This window comes from Ostrea edulis, chromosome 9 (assembly GCF_947568905.1).
Source record: "Ostrea edulis chromosome 9, xbOstEdul1.1, whole genome shotgun sequence".
NCBI lineage: Eukaryota > Metazoa > Mollusca > Bivalvia > Ostreida > Ostreidae > Ostrea > Ostrea edulis.
Window position 1 is genome coordinate 4,348,746 of NC_079172.1, and position 24,306 is coordinate 4,373,051.

General features: G+C 36.8%; 2 protein-coding genes across 3 annotated transcripts; both read left to right on the forward strand.

Moving 5' to 3' along the window:
- Positions 1-117: 117 nt before the first annotated feature.
- LOC125659469 (hexokinase-1-like) lies at positions 118-14,644 on the forward strand. The gene is made up of 12 exons (XM_048891147.2): positions 118-1,181; positions 1,727-1,895; positions 3,751-3,890; positions 3,977-4,055; positions 4,248-4,387; positions 5,560-5,668; positions 5,757-5,836; positions 6,191-6,303; positions 6,461-6,616; positions 13,425-13,564; positions 13,680-13,813; positions 14,162-14,644. The coding sequence occupies exons 1-12, from the start codon at positions 1,119-1,121 to the stop codon at positions 14,237-14,239; spliced, it is 1,401 nt and encodes a 466-aa protein (XP_048747104.2). The 5' UTR covers positions 118-1,118; the 3' UTR covers positions 14,240-14,644.
- A 1,827-nt stretch (positions 14,645-16,471) lies between these two features.
- On the forward strand, positions 16,472-21,273 carry LOC125659914 (coagulation factor XI-like). Of its 2 annotated transcripts, none has more exons than XM_048891714.2 (7): positions 16,472-16,507; positions 16,824-16,906; positions 17,060-17,264; positions 17,502-17,686; positions 18,132-18,296; positions 20,519-20,658; positions 20,884-21,273. In XM_048891714.2, the coding sequence occupies exons 2-7, from the start codon at positions 16,852-16,854 to the stop codon at positions 21,043-21,045; spliced, it is 912 nt and encodes a 303-aa protein (XP_048747671.2). In that variant the 5' UTR covers positions 16,472-16,507; positions 16,824-16,851; the 3' UTR covers positions 21,046-21,273. The 2 variants fall into 2 exon arrangements, with proteins under 2 accessions (XP_048747671.2, XP_056004284.1); XM_056148309.1 differs by having other exon boundaries at positions 16,503-16,530.
- Positions 21,274-24,306: the final 3,033 nt, after the last annotated feature.

Consider the following 24,306-nt stretch of genomic DNA (forward strand, 5'->3'; position numbering starts at 1 on the left):
AGTGGCTGTAAGTTCAACCCAGGTGATTATAAGATCTTGTGTATCGACAAAATTTTCAGCCTAGATATCCACCACAATTTGGGCAGCAACTCCAGATATCGAGGGGGGGGGGGGGGGGGGGGACGCAGGACAAATGGGCCAGATCGAGTGATTTTCATGTCCATTTCAATTCTATTCCCCACATCCAAATGTACATCAAATTCAATCTAATTAGAATCAGCTGTTTTGTAATCCTCTACCGAAAAGCTACCGAGTAGCTATCAATCCGCTACCGAGAAGCGGTATAGCAGATTCAAAACAGCTAATTTTAATTAGAATGGATCGAATTATGTCTGACAGCACCAGCAACAGAACGCAAAAACGCAAAAGAGATTTTGTGTACAGAATATGCGAACTATGTCTTTTTTTAAAATCACGAAGTTTTCCTATTTGATTTTTTAAGGGTTCCCAGGTACTATGAAGCCCGAACAGAGAGTTGCAAGATATTCTGGCACCAAAATTGAAATGCATATATACAGTTTATAACATGTTATGTAGGGCTAATGCTTAGAATTAAGAATGAATGCTAGTGTTTTATGCAGTGCTGTATGTTGTGTTGTCAGAATTTTAAAATTTAGCGGGCGATTTTGATGCCTTTAAATTGCATCAAAAGTGTCGTGTTACTAATGCGTTAAATCAGCTTAAGGCCTAATATACTATTTCATTTTATGAATGTATTTTGAAATGAATAAAAAAGAAGAAAGAAACGTAACTGTACAAAAAATATTTATTAGTTTAAATTAAGTACAATCAAAATTGTAGGCCTAGTAATAAGCAAAAAAAATAAATAATAATAAATTAAATCGTAACTGAGGCGATGAAAGATCAATGAAAATGTACGATTACTGGGGTCATATTTTATTTCTATACATGGAATTGAACATTATACATATTTGGGAGATTAAAATAATTCATATTTAGATACGTACATCCGTCTTATGGTAAATCAAATCATATTTTAAAGAATGAAAGAGGAAGAACCCGAGTTGTCTTATCTACCTGGCCACATAAACACGCGGGGATATGTAGTGCAGGGAAGCCTTTCGTCTGCATAACACAACACATCATTCCGAACCAAGATGGAGTCTCTAAGTACGCGAACTAGAATAAAGAACATCACAGACCAGAAAAAAAGAAAGAAGGTGAGTAAGCAGTGCAGTGTGCAGAATAGCATTAATTAGGTCAACATCGATCTACTTCAGTACAAGACCTGTAGTCTGCATCGACGACAGACAACCCGCTTAAATTGTCAACTAGCTAAACAAAGGGTGACACGACAGGCATAGAAAACGTGATATATATACACACACACACACGTCTGTGGGCATGTTATACAGTTATATAAGTTCGTTAATATACATATAGTTCGTAGTTCACGAATCTTGTAGTCTGTACATTTTAGGGGCGGATCCAGGTATTTTTGAATTTTGAAATTCATGTCTACCATTAATTTTGGTTTTCGGGGGGGGGGGGGGGGGGGGGGGGTTCACCCTCAAAATGTGTTATTTTAACCTGACGAAAGGGGAGGGGTCCGATCCCTTTTGGATCCGCCACTGCAATATTAAATGTAATATAATAATCCAAACGTCAAGTGGTCAGGTTGTTTATGTACAATCTCCCAGTACTTGCTTGAGTACTTTAACACGATTGATTATATTATAATGCATTCTATTTTCTATATCTCCAGGTCGAAGAAATTTTAAACCCACTTATTCTGGATGATGTAGCTATTAAAAAGATAATGGACGCATTCGAAGGTCAGATTTCACTGGCCAACACCATGAACCCTGAAGAAAGGGAGAAGTCTAATTTGTTATGGGAATGCACTTATGTAAGAAATCTTTTGAAAGGGAATGGTAAGTGTTTATGATATATTTGCATGCCCATAAATTGAAGATACTCAAGATAGGGGTATATTCTTCATATTTTTTAGTCTGTTTATCTGTTTGTCTCATATAGTCTGCGATTTTAACCTTGGTCGTGGTTTTGAACTATGTACGCAAGACACTGAAATTAACAGCCTCCACCCATTGTGAAAGTTTAAGGCCATAGGTATATTGTTAATAATATCAAGGTTATTCATTAATCTCAAGGTAAAATTCGCTACAATTGTACAGACCTATGTTATTTATAATATACATGTAGATTTGTAGTTTAGATAGATTGGGTCAACATTTTGTTATATGATCGTTATGAAGATCTAGTTGACCTGAATGATCGTTATGAAGATCTAGTTGACCTGAATGATGGTTATGAAGATCTAGTTGACCTGAATGATCGTTATGAAGATCTAGTTGACCTGAATGATCGTTATGAAGATCTAGTTGACCTGAATGATCGTTATGAAGATCTAGTTGACCTAAGCTGCCTGACAGTCGGTGGAGTGCTGTCCGACATCTTTCGTGCTGGTTGGGGCCGTTCTTTGCACACTGATTTTGACTACGGACTGCTCCGTTTGCCCGATCGAGATATAGGGCCCCACGGAGGGTGTGATTGGTCAACATGAGATGCTTACTCATCCTAGGCACGTGATCCCACATCTGGTACATGTATATCCAGGGGTCCGTGTTTACCCTACTCTGAATTTTATTCTTAATAGAAGTTATGAAATTGATCACTGTTCGTTATCTTCATCTTTTTATAGCAGCAAATATTGGTATGTTGAGAAAAATTCTTAAAAATCTGTTGAAGTGATCCATAACAAGATGGCTTAGCTTATGGTTTTCATGTAAAATCTTAGACTGTGTGTGAGCGTCTTGTAGCAGCTGGAAATGTTTTCAAGTAATCTAGTCGAAGCCAATAACTGAGTATATATTGAACAATATCACAGTGGAGAGGAATTGTGTAGTGATTCACAATTTTCATTGCCAAAAAACAAAGCGACATCCAAGGATATTTTTATTTGTTGTCCGTCTGTACCTCTCACTTTAAGAGTCTAGACACTCACTACAAGTGACGCACATCTTGCATAGATACGGTTTCTGTAATTGGTTTTTTTAATACAACACAATTAATTTGCACGTACATAGCTCTCTGTGAAATATTGCTGAAGTGGTTAGGTTACCGTTATAAGACAGACAGATCATTGTGTCTCTGTCCTCTAATCCCTCCGTCATAGTTGTATTTTCCGGACATTTCTTCTCTATGCTTAGCAAACATTGCGCGGACTTTGGTGTGTTGTTTTTCCATGCTGAGTTACAGATTAAAGTTTAAGTTTCGTGCTGATAGACCTACCGTCAGTAAAGTTGAGGCCCTTGAACTTTGCAAAGTTCATGGGAGTTGACAGTCACATATATTATGTGTATACATTTAGCGTATTTAAATTTTGGCGCAATCGGATGAGATGTACTACATGAAATGATCATGATTAGCGCTTATTTTGTGTTCGATAATGAATGTATAGAAATTTTCATATTTAGCGCAACCGAACCAAGTGCTTTAAAATTGCTTCATAGCTAAAGGCGCTAAAATATGAATCCAGCCAGTTTAGTTTTAGCTCATTCAGATAACATTTAAATGACAATGATAATTTGAATCAAAACGTTTTGGAAATAAGCTAGTGAGTCTTGATATTTTTTTCAGGCAATGAGTTATTTTTAGTCACTAGTGATTGCTAACATGTATTACATAAATAACAAGATACTGGTAAGTGTTTACTTTTGATTACGTCGTCAACATGCCCAAACACATGAATAAACTCTTATTCTACAGAGAATGGCGATTACATTGGCCTTGACCTTGGAGGCACGAATTTTCGTGTCGTTCGTGTGGTAATGAAGAACGGGGTCGCAAACACAACCACAAAATATTACAACTTAGACGAAAATCTTCTGTCTGGGCCCTGTATACACGTAAGTATGAAGTGTGCAGAATCCCGAATTTGTAGTTCTTGCATTGTTTATGTAGATCTAAGCTCCGGTATTATGATTTTTATAAGGTATTTGATCATATTGCTGAAAGTTTGGAAAAGTTTCTACGAGAAGAAAACATCGAAACCACGAATGCTCTACCTGTCGGTATGTACACAACCAACCAATCAGGAAATCGCATTAAACTGAGTTACAGGAAAATTGATTCATCAAAAATTGGTAAATTTGTAAAAATAAACGCCTGTAACCTCGGATGTCTATACGAAACTGACCATCTCTTTAGAAGAAAGTTGTGTGAATATACAAGTTTTATTTAAAATTTGTGATAAAATCTTGCAGGGTTTACCTTTTCATTCCCCTCTGATCAGAGAACGCTGAAACATAGCGTACTTATAACTTGGACTAAGTCTTTCAAATGTCCTGACGGCCCGGGACTAGATGCATGCGTTTTGCTGGAGGAAGCCATTGCTAGGAGAAAGGTGAACAAAATTACAACTTCTGAAAACTTATGTCAATGAAAATGGAAATCCTTCTCATCGAATAGACAGTTTTTCAAAATTGAGGGTCACTTGTAATTACATATCAGAAATTCCAAATAAGGTTAACAATTTGATGGTCCGGATCCGTGAGCACAACCCCTTAGTCGGTATTATTCAGAGGCATTAAATGTTTAGGTCACCTGAGTCACTCAGATGACTTATTGTCATTGGTCTTTGTCCGTCGTAATGCGTTGTCCATTAACATATTTAAATATTAACTTCTTCTTGAAAACTACAACGTAAATTGTTGCCATTTTTTAGTGTAAAGTATCTTTAGGATGAGAGGAATATAAATTGTGAAATCCATGACCTTACCACCCCTGGGGCTTAATGGTCAGGATCACATATGCTGAAATAGGCGATATTTTCAAAGATATTCTTATCTACTTCAATACATGTGGGAGAAAACCTAAATGCATGAGTATAATTTCCATGAAGCCCTGTATCAAAATTGCGAAATTCATGACCTCAGGGTTAGGAGTTCAGGCCCTAGGGCCCGGTCAATATGGCCATTAACTCCCATACAATGCATATTTTATAAAACCTTAATGCATGATTATAATGTCCATGAAGTCCATGAAGCTCTCTATCTAAATTGTGAAAATCGTGGTTCCTGGTCAGGAGTTCAGGCTCATGGGCAGGACCAATGATATGGTAACACAATGAAAATGTAAAAAATTAAGGAATGTTAAAATGATTTCTATGCTTCAAACGTCAATTTTTTCCTTCTTCTTTAATTGAATAGTAATTGTGTATGTTTTTAGATATCATAAACATCTGTCAAAGGACTTCATATTGAGACTTCAATGCAGATATGAGAGACTCCCTGTATGGGCTATGATACTCAGGTGACCGTTAAGGCCCGTGGGCCTTTTGTTTAGAGGTAATTAAAGATATTGAGTGACAGATTAGCGGAAGCACACAACATGACAGGCCTACAATATAGAAACCAGCGGCAAATGGACATGAATTATTTCAGTCTGAGGAGAGAGAAACACAATCGTCTGAAGCAAATTGACATCTTCATTTTTTTTTCCTGAAGAAATATAAGAACGAAATGTGGCCGTTTCTTTTTAGATGTAATATTTAGGGACGAATTAATCATTTTACAGAAGAGCATGCCTGTGGAGCTGGATGTGATGGCCAGGATCAGTGATACAACAGGCGCGTTAATGGCTGGAAATTATGTGGACAAAAATTGTCGAATTGGAGTCATTCTCGGTATGTTTGTAGTTCTCGTAGGACAAGATAAACCTTCAGTATTTAAATAGAAGAATGACTTAGGTAAACCTAAAATCGTCCTTTACAGGAACCGGATCGAATGCATGTTTTGTGGAACGTCTCGAAAATTATAACAAGTTTGAAAGCAGCGATCCAAATACTAAGCAGGTATATGTATACACCGAATACAGGTGTTTATACTGCTACAAAGTAATCGTCATGTTTGTAATCGTAACTTCCGGTGTTTATAATGCTACAAAGTAATCGTCATGTTTGTAATCGTAACTTCCGGTGTTTATAATGCTACAAAGTAATCGTCATGTTTGTAATCGTAACTTCCGGTGTTTATAATGCTACAAAGTAATCGTCATGTTTGTAATCGTAACTTCCGGTGTTTATAATGCTACAAAGTAATCGTCATGTTTGTAATCGTAACTTCCGGTGTTTATAATGCTACAAAGTAATCGTCATGTTTGTAATCGTAACTTCCGGTAATTGTTTGAGAGCTTGTTGTGATTGCAGATTTTGGTAAATGTGGAGTGGGGAGCTTTTGGCGACAATGGGTGCTTAGACTTTTGCAGAAACGAATATGAGAAAGAGGTCGATTTGTATTCAAACCATCCTCATTCATACACGTGAGTGTTGGTTAAGGGCATTTGGAATGGACACATGGTAATATGGTGCGAATTGATTTAACACGAAAAATGTAAAAAGTGTGTACAAATCGATTTCCACCAAGGTTCATTAAGTCACTGGGTCCCTAACATAACATTTTTCTCTTTCTGTATTTAGGTTTGAAAAACGGTTTGGAGGGTTGTATTTAGGGGAACAGGTGCGATTGCCTCTTGTCAAGCTTATTGAGGAAGGATGTCTTTTCAATGGAAAATCCTCACCGGAACTTATGAAGAGATGGGGATTTGCTACCGCCAATGTAACTTCCATCGAAGAGTAATATATCAAGGGTTATACTTATTCGAAACAGTAGTTAATGTATATGTTTTAAAGTCATCATTATTTTATTGAATGTGAAATATTCGCACGTCCTTTACTACAGAATTTAACGCTCACATACATGGAGAGGGAGAGATTACTAATAGACATATACTATCGTTTTTGTTTAGAAATCTAGGTCACATTCCATAACTATACACAGAATGTGATTTGCGGGTACTACTAAACACTATGTACTATAAAGTACGCTGGTAAAATTTCCAAATTTAATGCAATATAAGTGTTTATTTGTATGTATACCGCTTAAATAAACATGATTATAAAATAATTTTGCAATATTTGTCAAAAGTACTTGTTTTTGTTTTTTTTTAGTATATTTTGACCAGAAAACATTAAATTTATTGAAGATTTACGGTATCCCAATTATTAGCGATATGACATATTATATCAGTAATTAATTAGATGATTAATTCCATCTATGATTGATAGTTACTCGGAATTCATGATCTTTTGATTTTCTTATTTTCTTTTCCTCCTGTTTTTTTTTTTTTGGGGGGGGGGGGGGGGGGGGAGGTATGTCTTTTTTTTTTACCCCCCCCCTCCTTTTTTTAAATTCATCTTTTTATTTTATGTTTTGTTTCTTTGTTGTCTTTTAAAGTTTTTAGCTCACCTGAGCTGAAAGCTCAAGTGAGCTTTTCTGATCACCCGTACTCCGGCGTCCGTCCGTCCGTCTGTCTGTCCGTCCGTCCGTCCGTCTGTAAACTTTTCACATTTTCAACTTCTTCTCAACAACCACTGGGCCAATTTCAACCAAAGTTGGCACAAAACATCCTTAGGTAAAGGGAATTCTAAATTGTTAAAATAAAGGGCCAGGCCACCTTCCAAGGTGAGATAATCAAGAAAAGGTAAAAATAGGGTAGGGTCATTAAAAAATCTTCTTCTCAAGAACCACTGGGCCAGAAAAGATGAAATTTATAGATAAGCTTTATTAGGTAGTGCAGATTCTAAATTGTTAAAATCATGGCCCCCGGGGGTCGGATGGGGCCACAATAGGGGGTCAAAGTTTTACATACAAATATATAGGGAAAATCTTTAAAAATCTTCTTCTCAAGAACCACCGAGCCAGAAAAGCTGAGATTTATATGAAAGCTTCCTTATATAATGCAAATTCTAAATTGTAAAAATCATGGCCCCCGGGGGTCGGATGGGGCCACAATAGGGGGTCAAAGTTTTACATACAAATATATAGGGAAAATCTTTAAAAATCTTCTTCTCAAGAACCACTGAGCCAGAATAGCTGAGATTTATATGAAAGCTTCCTTATATAATGCAGATTCTAAATTGTTAAAATCATGGCCCCCAGGGGTCGGATGGGGCCAGAATAGGGGGTCAAAGATGTTTTTGTTTTTTTTCTTCTTTTTTTTTCGTTTTTGTTTTTTTTGTTTTTTGTTTTTTGTTTTTTTGTTGTTGATATAGTGCAGATTCAAGTTCGTTAAAATCATGGACCCCGGGGATTGAATGGGGCCTCAAGGGGGGCATCAAAGTTTTACATACAAATTTATAGGAATAATCTTTTAAAATCTTCTTCTCAAGAACCACTGAACCAGAAAAGCTGAGATTTATATGAAAGCTTCCTGATATAGTGCAGATTATAAATTGCTAAGATCATGGCCCCCGGGGGTCAGATGGGGCCACAATAGGGGGTCAAAGTTTTACATACAAATATATAGAAAAAATCTTTAAAAATCTTCTTCCCAGAACCACTAAGCCATAAAAGCTGAGATTTATATGAAAGCTTTCTGATATATAGTACAGATTCTAAATTGTTAAAATCCTGGCCCCTGGGGGTCAGATGGGGCCACAATAGGGGATCAAAGTTTTACATACAAATATATATGAAAAATCTTTAAAAATCTTCTTCTCAAGAACCACTAAGCCAGAAAAGCTAATATTTACATGAAAGCTTTCTGACATAGTGCAGATTCAAGTTTGTTCAAATCATGGCCCCTGGGGTAGGATGGGGCTACAAGGGGGGATCAAAGTTTTTCATACAAATATATAGGGACATTCTTTTAGAATCTTCTTCTCAAGAACCACTGAGTCTGAAAAGCTGATATTCACATGAACAGCTTCCTAACATAGAGCAGAGCTAAGTTTGTTCAAATCATGGCCCCCTGTTGTAGGATGGGGCCACAATAGGGGATCAAAGTTTTACATACAAATATATAGGAATTTTTTTCAAAAAATCTTCTTCTCAAGAACCACTGAGCCAGAAAAGCTGATATTTACATGAAAGCTTTCTGATATAGTGCAGATTCAAGTTTGTTCAAATCATGGCCCCTGGGGGTAGGATGGGGCCACAAGGGGGGATCAAAGTTTTACATACAAATATATAGGAAAAATCTTCAAATATCTTCTTCTCGTGAACCATTGGGCCAAAGAAGTTCACATTTACAAGAAAAATTTCTGACATAGTGTAGATTCAAGTTTGCGAAAACTATGGCCTCCAGGGGTAGATTGGGGCCATGATAAGGACTACGGTTTTACATGCAAATATATATAGAAAGTCTTCTGATATGGACCAAGGTGACTCAGGTGAGCGATGTGGCCCATGGGCCTCTTGTTGTAATTTGATTTGGTGAATCTGGAAAAGAAAGTAAAATACTTTCATTTTCAAAAAATGCTTCAAAAGGTTAGGTGTCCTTGTGAAGATTCTCAATTCATTATGAGTGGGTCTTTAGATAGGAGGAAAACTCTACACAACCCTTGCATATAAAATTTACTTTATTCTTGCCAATATTGAATATCAGAATTTAACTATAAACCACTTAATGGTACTTTGAACAATAATGTACATGAAAGTAAATGGAAAAAGGATAGGTCTCCATCATGTGAAGCTTGCAATGTCGATGAAGACATCAAAAATATTTTATATAAATGCAAAATTACTAAGCATATTTGGAAGAAAATTAGCTCCTTCTTGAAGTTTTATATTACATGGAAAACTATTGTACTGGGATATCAATCTAATTAAAATTAGATGTCAGATCCGCTCGTGTACTCGCATACATAACGCGAGCGGATCTAACATCTAATTTTAATTAGATTGCTGGGATATTATAATGAAATCAGCGGGGGAAAACAATCTCTCTGAATAATCTTATATCCTTTGTAAGTTTTTCTATCTATAAATATAAAATGAAATGCAGATTATAGAAGGAGAAAATGAAGCAAGATCTCATGCATAAATTTTAAAATTGAACTTTCTAATCCATAGTTATTATGACATGGTTTTATTTACAAATGTTAAATATACTAGTAAAAGTTTGTTTAAAGCGGATTTTTATGCCCCCGAGATCGAAGATCGGGGGGGGGGGGGGGGGGCATATTGTTTTTGTCCGGTCTATCATTCTGTAATTCTACAGCATGTGCATTCTGTTCTGGTTTTCATCAATTCACAAAGTGCACACTCGCACCTTGGGAATTAAAAAATGACCTTGTAACAACATATACTTGTGCTCCCAGTTCCTACCAACTCGGTAGATTTATAAAACAAAAATTAAAGATAGAAAATAATTTGTATTTTAAAAAAAAATTAACTATTGTAATTCATAACTTTAATTGAATTCTAATGATTTCAAAATTTTAATTTAAAAAATGTACTCAGAACATCAACTGAGGTATAACCGTGCTCTCAATATTTAACAACGGGTATATCACTCTCACTATCTAACAACGGGTATATCACTCTCACTATCTAACGACGGGTATACCACTCTAAATATCTAACTACGGGTATATCACTCTCACTATCTAACGACGAGTATATCACTCTCACTATCTAACAACGAGTATATCACTCTCACTATCTAACGACGGGTATATTACTCTCACTAGCTAACAATGAGTATATCACTCTCACTATCTAACGACGAGTATATCACTCTCATTAGCTAACGACGAGTATATCACTCTCACTAGCTAACGACGAGTATATCACTCTCACTATTTAACGACGGGTATATTACTCTCACTAGCTAACAACGAGTATATCACTTTCACTATCTAACGACGAGTATATTACTCTCACTATTTAACGACGAGTATATCACTCTCACTATCTAACGACGAGTATATCACTCTCACTATCTAACAACGAGTATATCACTCTCACTATCTAACGACGAGTATATCACTCTCACTAGCTAACAACGAGTATATCACTCTCACTCTCTAACGACGAGTATATTACTCTCACTATTTAACGACGAGTATATCACTCTCACTATCTAACGACGAGTATATCACTCTCACTAGCTAACGACGAGTATATCACTCTCACTATCTAACAACGAGTATATCACTCTCACTATCTAACGACGAGTATATCACTCTCACTAGCTAACGACGGATATATCACTCTCACTATCTAACGACGGGTATATCACTCTCAATATCTAACGACGAGTATATCACTCTCACTATCTAACGACGAGTATATCACTCTCACTATCTAACGACGAGTATATCACTCTCACTATCTAATGACGGGTATATCACTCTCCCTATCTAACGACGGGTATATCACTATCTAACGACGGGTATATCACTCTCACTATCTAACGACGGGTATATCACTTTCACTAACGACGGGTATATCACTCTCACTATCTAACGACGAGTATATCACTCTCACTACCTAAAGACGAGTATATCACTCTCAAGTACATCGCTAAATGCCATCCGTAAATCTAGATGTTTAAAGTAATTCAGGAATGCGCTAAATCAAATCTACGTTAACTTGTTGAAAAAACGATTTCCGCCAAATATCGTACACGCCAAATATAATACGTTTACAGTATCACTCTCACTATCTAACGACGAGTATATCATTCTCATTATCTAACGACGAGTATATCACTCTCACTATCTAACGACGAGTATATCATTCTCATTATCTAACGACGAGTATATCACTCTCACTATCTAACGACGAGTATATCATTCTCATTATCTAACGACGAGTATATCACTCTCACTATTTAACGACGGGTATATTACTCTCACTAGCTAACAACGAGTATATCACTCTCACTATCTAACGACGAGTATATCACTCTCATTAGCTAACGACGAGTATATCACTCTCACTAACTAACGACGAGTATATCACTCTCACTATTTAACGACGGGTATATCACTCTCACTATCTATCAACGAGTATATCAATCTCACTATTTAACGACGGGTATATCACTCTCACTATCTAACGACGAGTATATCACTCTCACTATCTAACGACGAGTATATCACTCTCACTATCTAACAACGAGTATATCACTCTCACTATCTAACGACGGGTATATTACTCTCATTATCTAACAACGAGTATATCACTCTCACTATCTAACAACGAGTATATCACTCTCACTATCTAACAACGGGTATATCACTCTCAATATCTAACGACGGGTATATCACTCTCATTATTTAACGACGGGTATATCACTCTCACTATCTAACGACGAGTATATCACTCTCACTAGCTAACAACGGGTATATCACTCTCACTATTTAACGACGGATATATTACTCTCACTATTTAACGACGAGTATATCACTCTCACTATCTAACGACGAGTATATCACTATCTAACGACGGGTATATCACTCTCACTAGCTAACAACGGGTATATCACTCTCACTATTTAACGACAGGTATATCACTCTCACTATTTAACGACGGTTATATTACTCTCACTAGCTAACGACGAGTAGATCACAAAACGCCGTGCTCTCACTATCTAACGACAGGTAGATTACAATTTAAAAACTAAAGAAAATAATATTGCTATTGTGTTGTGATTTCTACGTTGAATTTGAAATTTAGATAATTTTTTTCAAAATACACCCGTGACATTAGGGCTGGTGGTCAACGATGTAACAGGCATCGTAATTTTTCTATTCCAAAAATAAATGGTATGTTTTAAGGAATAACCTTACCAATAGTGTTTTGATAATGCGGACTTCATTTTTATTTGCTTTCCTCGGTATATTCTTTGGTATATACATCGCTATTTGTATGCACTGGTGGCTGAAACATATAGTTTGAATGTTAACACTCGGTAAATTTGTTAACATGGAAATAAATGTTGTCTATGTTGAGTAATGGTGAATAAAAGTTAATTACAGATGTATAACACTACTTTCACAATCAAGGTAGAATGTGACGTCACTACACCACGTGACTACCTTACTTTTTACAATCGGGACCAAGGTCGCAATATTTTGGCGAACGAACTATTAGAATTAATTACTATATGCAGAAGAAAGACAAATTGCATAAAATTTTGCGTACTTTGGAAACATGCGATCTGACTTTTAAGATCCATTATTTTCACAGGAAATGCACCCAAAACTTTACACGCTTAGTCGTGAAGTTCAATATAAAAGTAACATACACGTACTGCATGAGGTTCAAAGTAAAGACCATCAGAGTGGCACGACAGGCGTCATGAGTTGTTATGTAGTGAAAAATATGAGTTTTATTCTTATGATAAATCTTTCGTTTGAAATGAAGTGGAACAGGTTCTACAACTCGATACCCTCCTCCCAATTTCAAAATTGCATATACAAGTTATAGATTCATACATGTTAGATTTGTGTATCTATCTCAGAACTTTTAAGAAATTAAACTCCTCCTTTTTTTTTCAAGATTTGTGCTTGAATGGAATAGATACTCATAACAATTTTGATTCCGAGGCCATGAGACAGTGTCTGTATTTTGATGGGGTTTTGTTTTCAGAGATACCGAAACATCTGAGAGAACATGGTCGGTCCTGCGGGATTTCCATTTAGCAGATATGGCCACGGAAGAAGATGTGTCACTCGTGAGAGAAGTTTGTGCCATAGAATCAGAAAGAGGTTCCAAGATAGTGGCCGCTGGTACTTATACGTACATGCCTGTTAATGTCAAAATTATTTTTCTCAAGAAAGAATTCTGCTAAATGTAATTCCTTACATTATACATGTACATCGAGTTTTAACCTTCTGTTTTTAGTATTAGCTGTTCTGTTGAACCACATTAATTTACCGGAAGTTACCATAGCATTTGATGGATCCTTGTACGAGAGACACCCAAAATATAGTTTCCATATAGCTGATCTATTAGCTAAACTAGTCCCAACTACTCAGGTAAGGACAGATACAAGGTTACGTCACATCCAGACTTTCGTTTTCTCTCTTCAGCAATGGCACAAACCATTTTGCAAACATGTACTGGTAGATCTATTTTTAGAAATTGAACGTAATTCTTTAAACTCAGGGTAAGTTGTGTTGACATTATAGGTATAAGTCCTCGTAACACATTTATTTATGCGTGTGTTTATACTAGTAGAAACATTTCTCTATATACTGTTTCTATAATGTTTATCGTAAGCTTTGATATTCAAGTTTTGAGCTTCTGTATTAAGGACATTCATGTCATGAAGTGTTTTAGGAGATCAAGCTCCAATTCCTCTAATATGAACACATTTGTTTCAGACAAAGTTGATTTTGGTGAAAGATGGGAGTGGTCAGGGAGCCGCTTTTGTGGCCGCGGTAGAATACGAACAACCATAGACCAACCAGAAAAGCCATAGACAAAACATAATCAAGTCATAGAATCCATAGAAACGTCACGGACAAACCATGAATTATAGACAAACCATGACACCGAAGTTTAAAAGCACTAAAGACCATGTGGCAGTACTGTAAGAAAGTGATATCAATAACAACAAACATTACAATTACGCCTGACCGGAAATGTAGAAAAGCAGCCATAATTTACCACGTGACTGAACAGTGTCAAAGGAATCTACCCTAAAGACCCGGATTGGAGAAAATTGCATATTTGTATAAAAACAATTAATTAATTGTTATGCTTCGTTTATAAAGGAAGGAAGAACCAGCTGCACATTGTGACTATGGATCTGTTTTATATTCAGATTTAGCTGTTCATAAGGAATTAAAGTGTACCACGTACAATATACATTTTATTGTCAAAAAGCCGAAAGAACAAGGAGTTGCCTTTTATTTTGTAATGAGCAGTCATTTTGGTCAATTTCTATGACACAAGGGTGTGATTTCTCAAAGGGACGTAAAAACAAGCAAATAAACAAACAAATGAATTTAAAAATAATCTTTAGCGTACAGGAAGCAGACAGCTATAGCAATCTCTGAGTTTTTTGGGAAAATCTGAAGTTGTTTTCTAAACTTTTTGATATTCCAATATCATTATATCAAACAAACTTAGTGTTACAAAAGACATGATTTTCTTACTTGAAAAATAATGGTTAAATTAATAAGTCTGTGTGGTTAACTGCCAACTCCACGAACAAATGACAATTTTATTTACTTTAAATAACGACAGCTTTTCAAATGTCGCGCATACTTTTCATATTATCGATGTCAGACGTGGTATGGGAAAATAACAAATATGTATATACTTATCTTTTGTTGTCATGCGTCATATCATTTCGCTACTTCCATTTATACCAAAGATTCTTTATATGTACATTCGTTAAATAACCAGTTTTGGTTAAAAATGACAAGTCATATACCCCAATTTAAGAATGCTACATGTAAGTTTCATTGAGAGAAATTTTGATGATTTTTTTTGTAACAAAATGGGCTCCATCACTACATATTTTTTGTCAAACTCTTGTGAAACCTGCGATATTTTGATCAAGAGGAATTCATTTACAGTTTATAAGTAATCTCACGGGACGAAGTTTCATACCGGAAAATTTGACCTGCAAATCGTCTAAAGTAGCCTATACAATCACGTGTGCGGATTGATATACATTGGGGAAACTAAAGGGTCACTGCATAAAATAATATCGGGACATAGATTTCAAATCAATATCTTCTCTCTTTTATAAATATTTCAATTCCCCGAATCACTCTATCTTGTCAGAATTCTAGAAAAAGAATTGCCATCATATCAACAGCTCAGCTTCGAGTATCCCTTTTCGTAGACACGAGAAGACCACTGGATTAGAACACTAGGTACAATGCTGATGCAAAAAATGTGAGAAATCTTACAAGTCCACAGGGGAATATTTGGACTTTTGGGACTTTTTCACAATACACAAAGCTGCAGGGATAGTCAATGACACTGTTTTTACAAACAATCAAATATTCACGATGTCTCATTTGATTCGATTTTACCTCATGCATATAGCAACAGGTGGGGGAGGGGCTGGTCCCCTTTATCGTCAACATTATTTTTAATTATTTAAACATGCCAACTATGTTATCATATGTCAGTGTATCAGCTGGTTGCCTCCATCCACACCACATTTTCTTAGCAGAATTAGATGTTGGTGGAAATGGAAGCTTGCCCCACCCCCTTTTCCCTGTAGGTAGTATTTCGAGGCTTGGTAGAACTTCCCGTATTAGAGTTTTTTAAATTTACTTATGCTTGTCAAACATATTTAGACAATTCTGGAGTCAACACCTTCTCCAGCTGTCCCACCCCCTACCCCTTTGAAAAACAATGCTACAATTGTACGTCACCAAACAATCAGATCTACATCATAACCGTACATAACTTTACTTTGTTCCATTGAAAGTTTAAAATAGGCTATGTAAAAAAGCCAAAAAAGTCATTACTTGAATTTTTCAACACCACAATATCTAATTGTAAAGGTTGCCCATCACAGGCACTTTTCCAACCTACATTGTACATCTAAGTTGATCATTTATTGAGGATGACGCACATGTGTTGAATTAAGATCCGCCTATGAACTGAAAATTCATCCATTACAGAGAGCATTGTTTTTGTTCCTTGTTCGCCTGTCAAAGTCCGATCATTTACATCTGATAACAATTTACATAGTATCACAGGTAAGCATTACAAAATTCATCAGGTAATTGTGATGTCTTATTACGACAATATGTTCATTATTTTGCTATACCTAAGAACAAACAGAAGTAGCAGCATTGGTGGAATAAGTTCGCGTCAATTTCTTTTCTTAACTTAATGATAAAACATCTCTTTTGTATAAAAATATGTAATTTCAATCTTACAGGACAATGCAGATGTCACTTAGTGTACATCTATGCTCTATTTATTCCATGTAGCTAATACATTTCTTTCAGAACATTTCTAAACAGTTTTGATTAATGTACTTTGAACAGTATTTTTTTTTTTTGTATCAAGATTGACCTCCCAGGAATACCAGGCCAGGATGATAAAACAGTTATTTGTCCTCGCCGTCATTCATGTACTACTGACATGTTCAGGTACAGTATCCCGATAGACTTCGATGTAGTGGAAAGTTGCAAGTATAAGACTTTAAAACTTTTAGATCTATTGGATCAGTTTTCCTAATTTAAAAAATATACGTTCGTGCTTTATGAATGACCACATTGAAGCAATATAATTTCTATAAACAGCTAACGCTCTGTCGAGACATCGACGTGTGATTGGTGGGAAGATGGCGGGAGATGGAGACTGGCCGTGGTTGGTCAGTTTACATGGAGAGATCGTAACCAAGAAACTCTTTGGTTTTATCCCCATTGCTCACAAGCATTTAGTGTGTGGCGGATCTGTGTTAAATGATAGGTGGATTCTCACGGCAGCACACTGTTTTTATGATAGGTTAGATCACTTGTTATAAATTAGCCATTTTTTCTGTTTCTAAATATTTCCTAGATAAAAAATTTTGTTGCACTTTATATGTCACTGAATCATGAAGAAACAGTGTTATCTAATTTCAGTTGTTTGTTCTTGGTGTTTAAACGTGGATATGGTATCATGATACTAGTATCCTGATGAAAATGATAACGTTTAAGATGGATTTACATGAATAACTGTATACTGTCTATTATTTTACAGAAATGGCGGAACTGAAAAACGGAAGCCATCAAACTGGGAGGCCAAACTTGCCTCTGTGACATTAAAATCAAACCCGATAGAAAAGATCAAGAATTTTCTAGGGACATTATTCAACAAAGAATCGTGGCGGTACTGGGAGGTTGACGTGGAACGCATTGTCCTGCATCCCCAGTACAGCAATAAAAGTAAGAGAAAGTTAACTACGCCATGTCCTTCAAGCTAAATCGTTTTGGACAAATGATCCTAAAATGATCTATGTAATTAGTAGCATTGCTTAGTATTGCCTGATATCTATAGAATTAGTAGCATTGCTGAGTATTGCCTGATATCTATAGAATTAGTAGCATTGCTGAGTATTGCCTGATATCTATAGAATTCGTAGCATTGCTGAGTATTGCCTGATATCTATAGAATTCGTAGCATTGCTGAGTATTGCCTGATATCTATAGAATTAGTAGCATTGCTGAGTATTGCCTGATATCGTTAGTTTTAATGTATAATCAGCAGTATATCAGAAAATGGTGTGTATACATGTTCAGAAACAATAATTTAAACTTTTTGTTACACACCTTGGAGACATTTTCCTGAAAACAAGATTAATTGAGAGAACAAACTTTTCTCAAACTTTAGATTTTTGGGAACATGACATAGCCCTGGTGCGTCTGTCTCGAAGCGTGCCGTCTGGACCTCATTACGACAAAATAAAACGAGTCCCACTGCCATCGGTTGACAATGCGTCATTTCCGGGAGTAGGGGATGATTGCGTCATGAAAGGATGGGGATGCAGATCTGGAGGTATGTCTAAGAGACTTGTATCCTAAATACATTAGCAGAAGATGATTTCTTTCGTATCACATCAAATTGATCTAGAAACTCCAAGTTTCACAATTTATATTGCACATTACACCCTATTCACCGGAAACCCACTTTTGGCAATACCTTGGAATGTTAATGGGACTGGTTCATGGTTGTTGTTCTGGGTTATAAACATTAAAATTCAACTCATTCAAAGTTGACACCTAACATTTGGTCCTTCTTAATCCAAGGATAAGACCAATATTTTAGCCTCAAGTCTCTGTTATGTAAACAAGACTCGCAAGCCTAGTTTATGTTTCGGATGAGACAGCAAAAACTGAGGCCCCGTGTCACAGTAGGTGTGACATGATCAAGGTCCCTCCCTGTTCAAAGGCCATAAGCACCGAGCTTAGGCTTAAAGTTTGCAGCCCTTCGTTGACAATGGTGACGTATCCATATGAGTGAAAAATCTCGAGAGGGACATTAAACGATTTACAATCAACCATCATCATCATCATCATATCCAGTTTATTTGTTGATCAGGCCATCAATTAATCCTCTGTTGAGGGTGGGGCCTGACTGTCCAGTCTTGATCTAAGTCTTCCTCTCCATTCCTGTCTGTGATGAAGGTTGACGGAATCCATACCCAGGGTTTTCCTATCCCGCTTCACGACATCCTCCCAAGACAGTTTGGGTCTGCCAGTGATCCTCTCCGCTGGTAAGTTCAGTTGTCGGACTTGAGCAATCCAGCCAGTGCTGCGCTCAACGTGTCCCAGCCAACGTAGTCTGCTCTTCTGCATGATGTCTGCGAGGCTTTTTAAGTTGACTTGAGCGAGGAGAGATTCAAACGGAATGGTCTACTCAGGCTTCACCAAACAGATCCATCTTATCATTGCTTTGTCGTTACGCTGCAATTTCTTTTTAGTGTTAGCAGAGACAGCCCAAGTTTCGGAGCCATAAAAAAGCACATTTCTGACACACGAGGAGTATACACGCCCTCTAGTAGCTGTTGGTAGGTGCTTGTTGGTAAGAATTGGTAGCAGCTCTCTAAACTGTTTCCAGGCTGCCTTGCAACGGTCGAAAGCTTTTTCCAAGTCTACAAATGCCATTTACAATGGTTTGTTTGCTGCCTGATGTTTCTCCATGACTTGGCGTATGATGAAGATTGCGTCTGTGGTGCTCCTACCGGGCATGAAGCCAAATTGCATGTCATCAATCTGTACTTGTTGTCTGATCAGCTGCTCAACAACTCTTTCCCAGACTTTCATGACCTGATCAATAAGTTTGAGTCCACGGTAGTTACCTCTGTTTAGCACATCCCTTTACCTTTGTACAGGCTGACTATAAAGCTCTCTTCCCATTCCGCAGGTATGCACCCCTCTCTGATGATGGCTTCAATCAGTTCCTCCACCAGACTTGCCCCCAGTTCACCTGTTGGTTTCAGCATCTCAGCAACTATACCAGATGGTCCTGCTGCTTTGCCAACACCCATTTTACTGATTGCTTTTGTGATCATCTCCCGGGTAATAGGGTTACTAGGTCCTTCCACAGGAGGTTCATCTGACAGCTCATCAGGGTTCCATGGGAATTCAACGTTCAGTAGGCGCTCATAGTGCTGCTTCCATGACTGTTTCTTCGCTTCATCATCCAATGAGAGTTCACCAGAGTCGTTCCTTATTGGTTTCTCACCCAAGACATCTTGATTGTCACGGCGCATCTGTTTTGCGAGCTTGTAGATGTCACTTGACTTGGGGTTTATTTTAAGAAAAACATTTTTATCGGCCTCTGACTTCAATCAATCAATCAATATTTAGCTATCGGAGGAGGGAACTATTTAGCGGAGACACTTTCAATCCGGGTGGCGAGGTTTTGTCCTTCTGTGGCATTCAAAATTATAGAAATGACTCACAGATCGACAAAGTTAGAATTAAAACATTTCGCAGAGTATTATAACGCAATCAATGTGGAGTAAATACAGGGTTGCAGAGTGAATTTTTAGACAATTACTATTTAGCCAACATTACAGAAATTGTCATTCGCATGTTTCGTCACTTCCATCAAAAATATGAAGATAACGAACTGTGATCGATCTCATAATTTAAAATCCTATAAAAATACAGAATCTACAGCAGGACAAACACGGGTCCCTGCAAACATGAGATATGGGACCAGGTGCCTAGGATATGATAGGGTACTAGCATTGTTTTTTCTTTTTTATACAGGTGCTAAATTGTCCTTCAAAGCCCACAGCGTATCACTCCCTGTTTATAACAAAAAGTCGTGTGCGAAGATATACGGAACGAGGGACATAGGAGAAAGAATATGTGCAGGATATTTGTATAATGGGAAGGGAATTTGTAAGGTATGGTCATCCTAAACTAGTTCGTAATCGTATTTCCTAACTTTACAGTTTTTATCGGAGCATTTAAATTTCTATCTTTATTTTCTGTCTCAAATTTGCTTGAACTTTGTATAAGGAACAATTATAATGTTTATACACGTACATAATTTTAACTGCTTCATATAAAATTTCCTATTTACCTGTACATGTAGAATTCAAACTAAACACATTCAGATTCTATTTTAGGGAGATAGCGGTGGTCCATTAACTTGTAGGAACAAAGATGGTCAGTGGATCCAAGTGGGTGTGGCTTCGTTTTCCAGTCGGGACCGCCCCGGAAGTTACCCCGCTGTATTTACACGTGTTTCAGCATATTTAGACTGGATAAAGAAAACAATAAAGGGATGAATTCTGTGAAATCCATTATCTTGAACATTTTTATAAAATCATTTTCTCTTCGAAATACAATTGACAAATAATTAGGAAAACTATACGTCTTGTAAAATAGGAATAATCAATCCATGTAAAGCAATGTCCAAATCATTCAAATGACGTTGTTTCAATGAAATTAATATAAAAATATCCTATGCAAGTACAATATTTAAATGTTTAATTAAAGCCCGAATAATACTCTAACATTGCAATGTTATATGATATGTGGTAGATAACACATCACCACAACCCACAACAGTTTATATGTTATAGGGAGAAGCTGAAACAAGCAAAGAAGATTGATTGTATATTGTTTAAAGTCCCTCTCGAGAATGTTTCACTCACATGGAGATGTCACCATTGTCGGTGAAGGGCTGCAAAATTTAGGCCCATTCTCGGCGCCTACGACCTTTTAGCAGGGAGATATCTTTATCGTGTCGCACCTGCTGTGACACGGAGTATCAGTTTTTGCTGTCTCATCCGTAGGACCGCCCCATTTAATCGCCTCTTACAGCAAGAAAGGGGTACCTATTTTAATTCGGATCCCCCACGGCAAAGAAAAGATTGATTGATTGATTGTTTGCTGTTTTCTGCCACACTCAACAATTTTTCAGTTATCTGGTGGTGCCCAGTTTTTATTGGTGGAAGAGAGAACCCAGATACAATGTACCTGGGAAGAGACTACCGACCTTTCTAAAGTAAACTGGGAAACTTTCTCACTTACCGGCGCGAGCGGGATTCGAACGCGCGCCGACCAGAGAAAAGACGAGAAAACACAGAAAAGGTGTATATACATGTATCTGTATGACCTTACCGACGGAAACCCTTAAACATGTACAGTTACTAGTATTTATTATACCAAGGAAATGATTTAATCAGTTCACTCGGGTTTCAGTTATATCTGATTTTAACATAGAGACATTATTTGTCGATATGCGCATCTGGTGCATCAAAATTGGAACCGTATAAGTTTTACATTATGACCCCTGGTTCGAGGCCTCTGCTGGTGGATTGTTAGTCCCCGAGGGTCTCTACAGCCCAGTAGCTAAGTACTTCGTTACTAGCTTGAAAATACGGATGTATATTTTTAAAATTGCTGTTATAAAATTTAGAAATTCATTTCAAAATTAAGGATTATCTCTCTCATGCATAGCTCTTATCCTTGGACGAATTTGACTTCACTTTTTGGGCACGCTGTTTTTGGCTATATTTACAGTTAATTCTCAAATTATCGCCACTCAAGTCATCGCCATTTTCGTTATAACGCCGCATTTTTCTAAGAACGTTTTTCCTATTACTTAAAATTCTCGTTAAAACGCCAAATTCGCTATTGCCATTTGCCACGGTATTTTTAGTACAAAAGTCTATATCGAAGTGTTAATTATCTCAATAAACCGCCATGGGTGCACGTGATCGGTGATGTGGGAAATTGGTCATTATCGATCGCCGGCGTACACCTGGACAAGAAGGTACCCAGTATTGAATAAACAAGATAATTACTTAATATGAACCGTAGTCTTGTTGTTTTTACTTCATCAAAAAATATTTCAGTTTAGCTATGGCTTCACCACAAAAGAAGTTTCTGTTGAATTGCTAAGAAAACAAGCAAATCATTACATATATGTACCACGGAAACCATCCGAAATGTACACAACAGGAAATATCCAATTATTCTACTGTTTTATGGGCAAAGTCCATAAAAAGGAGGACAATGGGTGATATTTTGGCTGCAAAGGGTGAAATACTCGTTGATCTTCATCCAGTTAATGACGGCTCACCTACCAGGAAACAGCCATGCGTTGTGCTAAATACCGACACTGGACATGGTTTATAATTAACTGTGTATATGTGTCTTGTATGTGTATTCTTTTGAAATGGAGACTTATTATTGATAAAACTATTTTAATAATGCTAGAAAATTTGGAAAAATAATTACGAGATATTTTTTTTAAATTTAGTTTTTACGTAAAGGAAAGATAACTCTTACATATACAAGAAAAGTAACTCTTTCTCCCCAAGAAATTCAATTCATCGCCAAATTCGTTAAAACGCCATAAATTCAAAAGAACAAAAGGTGGCGGTTTATCGAGAGTTGACTGTAGATCTAAAACTTCATAGTTATTTCGAATTTCAAACACTTCGGTTGAGCATCACTGAAGAGACATTATTTGTCGAAATGCGCATCTGGTGTATCAAAATTGGTACCGTATAAGTTTTACATGTTGGTACATAAGATGTATATAGGATACTGTTGAGCGCACGATCTGATAGCCTAACGTTAGACATTGATAAGTTGCCCTTCAAAAACCAACAACTGGTTTTTCTGAATTTCATCTACGTTATTATTTAAAATTTATCCTAAGATATGGCAAGAAATTGATATAGATAATCGGAGTACAGTTAAGAATATTATGCAATTTTCTCTTTTTACCCCCTTCCCAACACACAAGATGAGATAATTGAGAGAAATAACAGATTTGTACGCCTATCTTGCCAACGAAGGCAGGAGAAGTCAAATAAACCGATCAGGAAATGCTACAAAACTAATCTGATCAGGACATGTTATACTATCTTACGGTAATCCCGCGTAATGGCGTAAACATGTTACAATATTGTTTAAGAAATTGCTGAGCAAAAATACATTTCATGGATGACCGAAAGGGGATGCTCTGTTTGATATGTAAACTAATAAACGCATTTACAAGGAATTAGGATGGTCATTTATTGAGAAAAAGTTATTTTAACGACAAACTAACAATTCAACTTTATGACAAACGGGATGATTTCAGCTTTTCCAATGTCATCTTCCCATATTTATATGTAACAATATTCCATTATCACCTGCATATGGTGTTTTTATCTCTCAACTGATTCGATAGATACGTAAGAGCTTGTTCTGTGTTTGATAAAAAAAAAATTAATGGGACAGGCGATTAACAAACAAAATGATGTTTCAGGGGTTTCAACAGTCTCCTTTAAAGTCAGCATTTTGCAAATTCTATGGTTATAATGATCTAGTTTGCCATTACAACTTGTCATTGGGTCAAATGTTGTGTGACGTGTTGCATACCAATTGTTAGGCCGTTCTTGCAACACTGATTCTGACTACGATCAAGATATTCGACTCGCGGTGGGTGTGACCAGTCGACAGGGGATGTTTACTCCTCCTAAGCACCTGATCCCACCTCTGGTATATCCAGGGTTCCGTGTTTGCCTACTCTCTAGTATGTATTGCTT

Excerpts from the sequence above, each read along its gene's own strand:
- LOC125659469 (XM_048891147.2), top strand. The coding sequence starts at position 1,119 with ATGGAGTCTCTAAGTACGCGAACTAGAATAAAGAACATCACAGACCAG. Across the intron at positions 1,182-1,726 it reads ACCAGAAAAAAAGAAAGAAG|GTCGAAGAAATTTTAAACCC; the intron begins GTGAGTAAGCAG and ends CTATATCTCCAG. Across the intron at positions 1,896-3,750 it reads AAATCTTTTGAAAGGGAATG|AGAATGGCGATTACATTGGC; the intron begins GTAAGTGTTTAT and ends CTTATTCTACAG.
- LOC125659914 (XM_048891714.2), top strand. The coding sequence starts at position 16,852 with ATGATAAAACAGTTATTTGTCCTCGCCGTCATTCATGTACTACTGACA. Across the intron at positions 16,907-17,059 it reads TGTACTACTGACATGTTCAG|CTAACGCTCTGTCGAGACAT; the intron begins GTACAGTATCCC and ends TTCTATAAACAG. Across the intron at positions 20,659-20,883 it reads ATGGGAAGGGAATTTGTAAG|GGAGATAGCGGTGGTCCATT; the intron begins GTATGGTCATCC and ends ATTCTATTTTAG.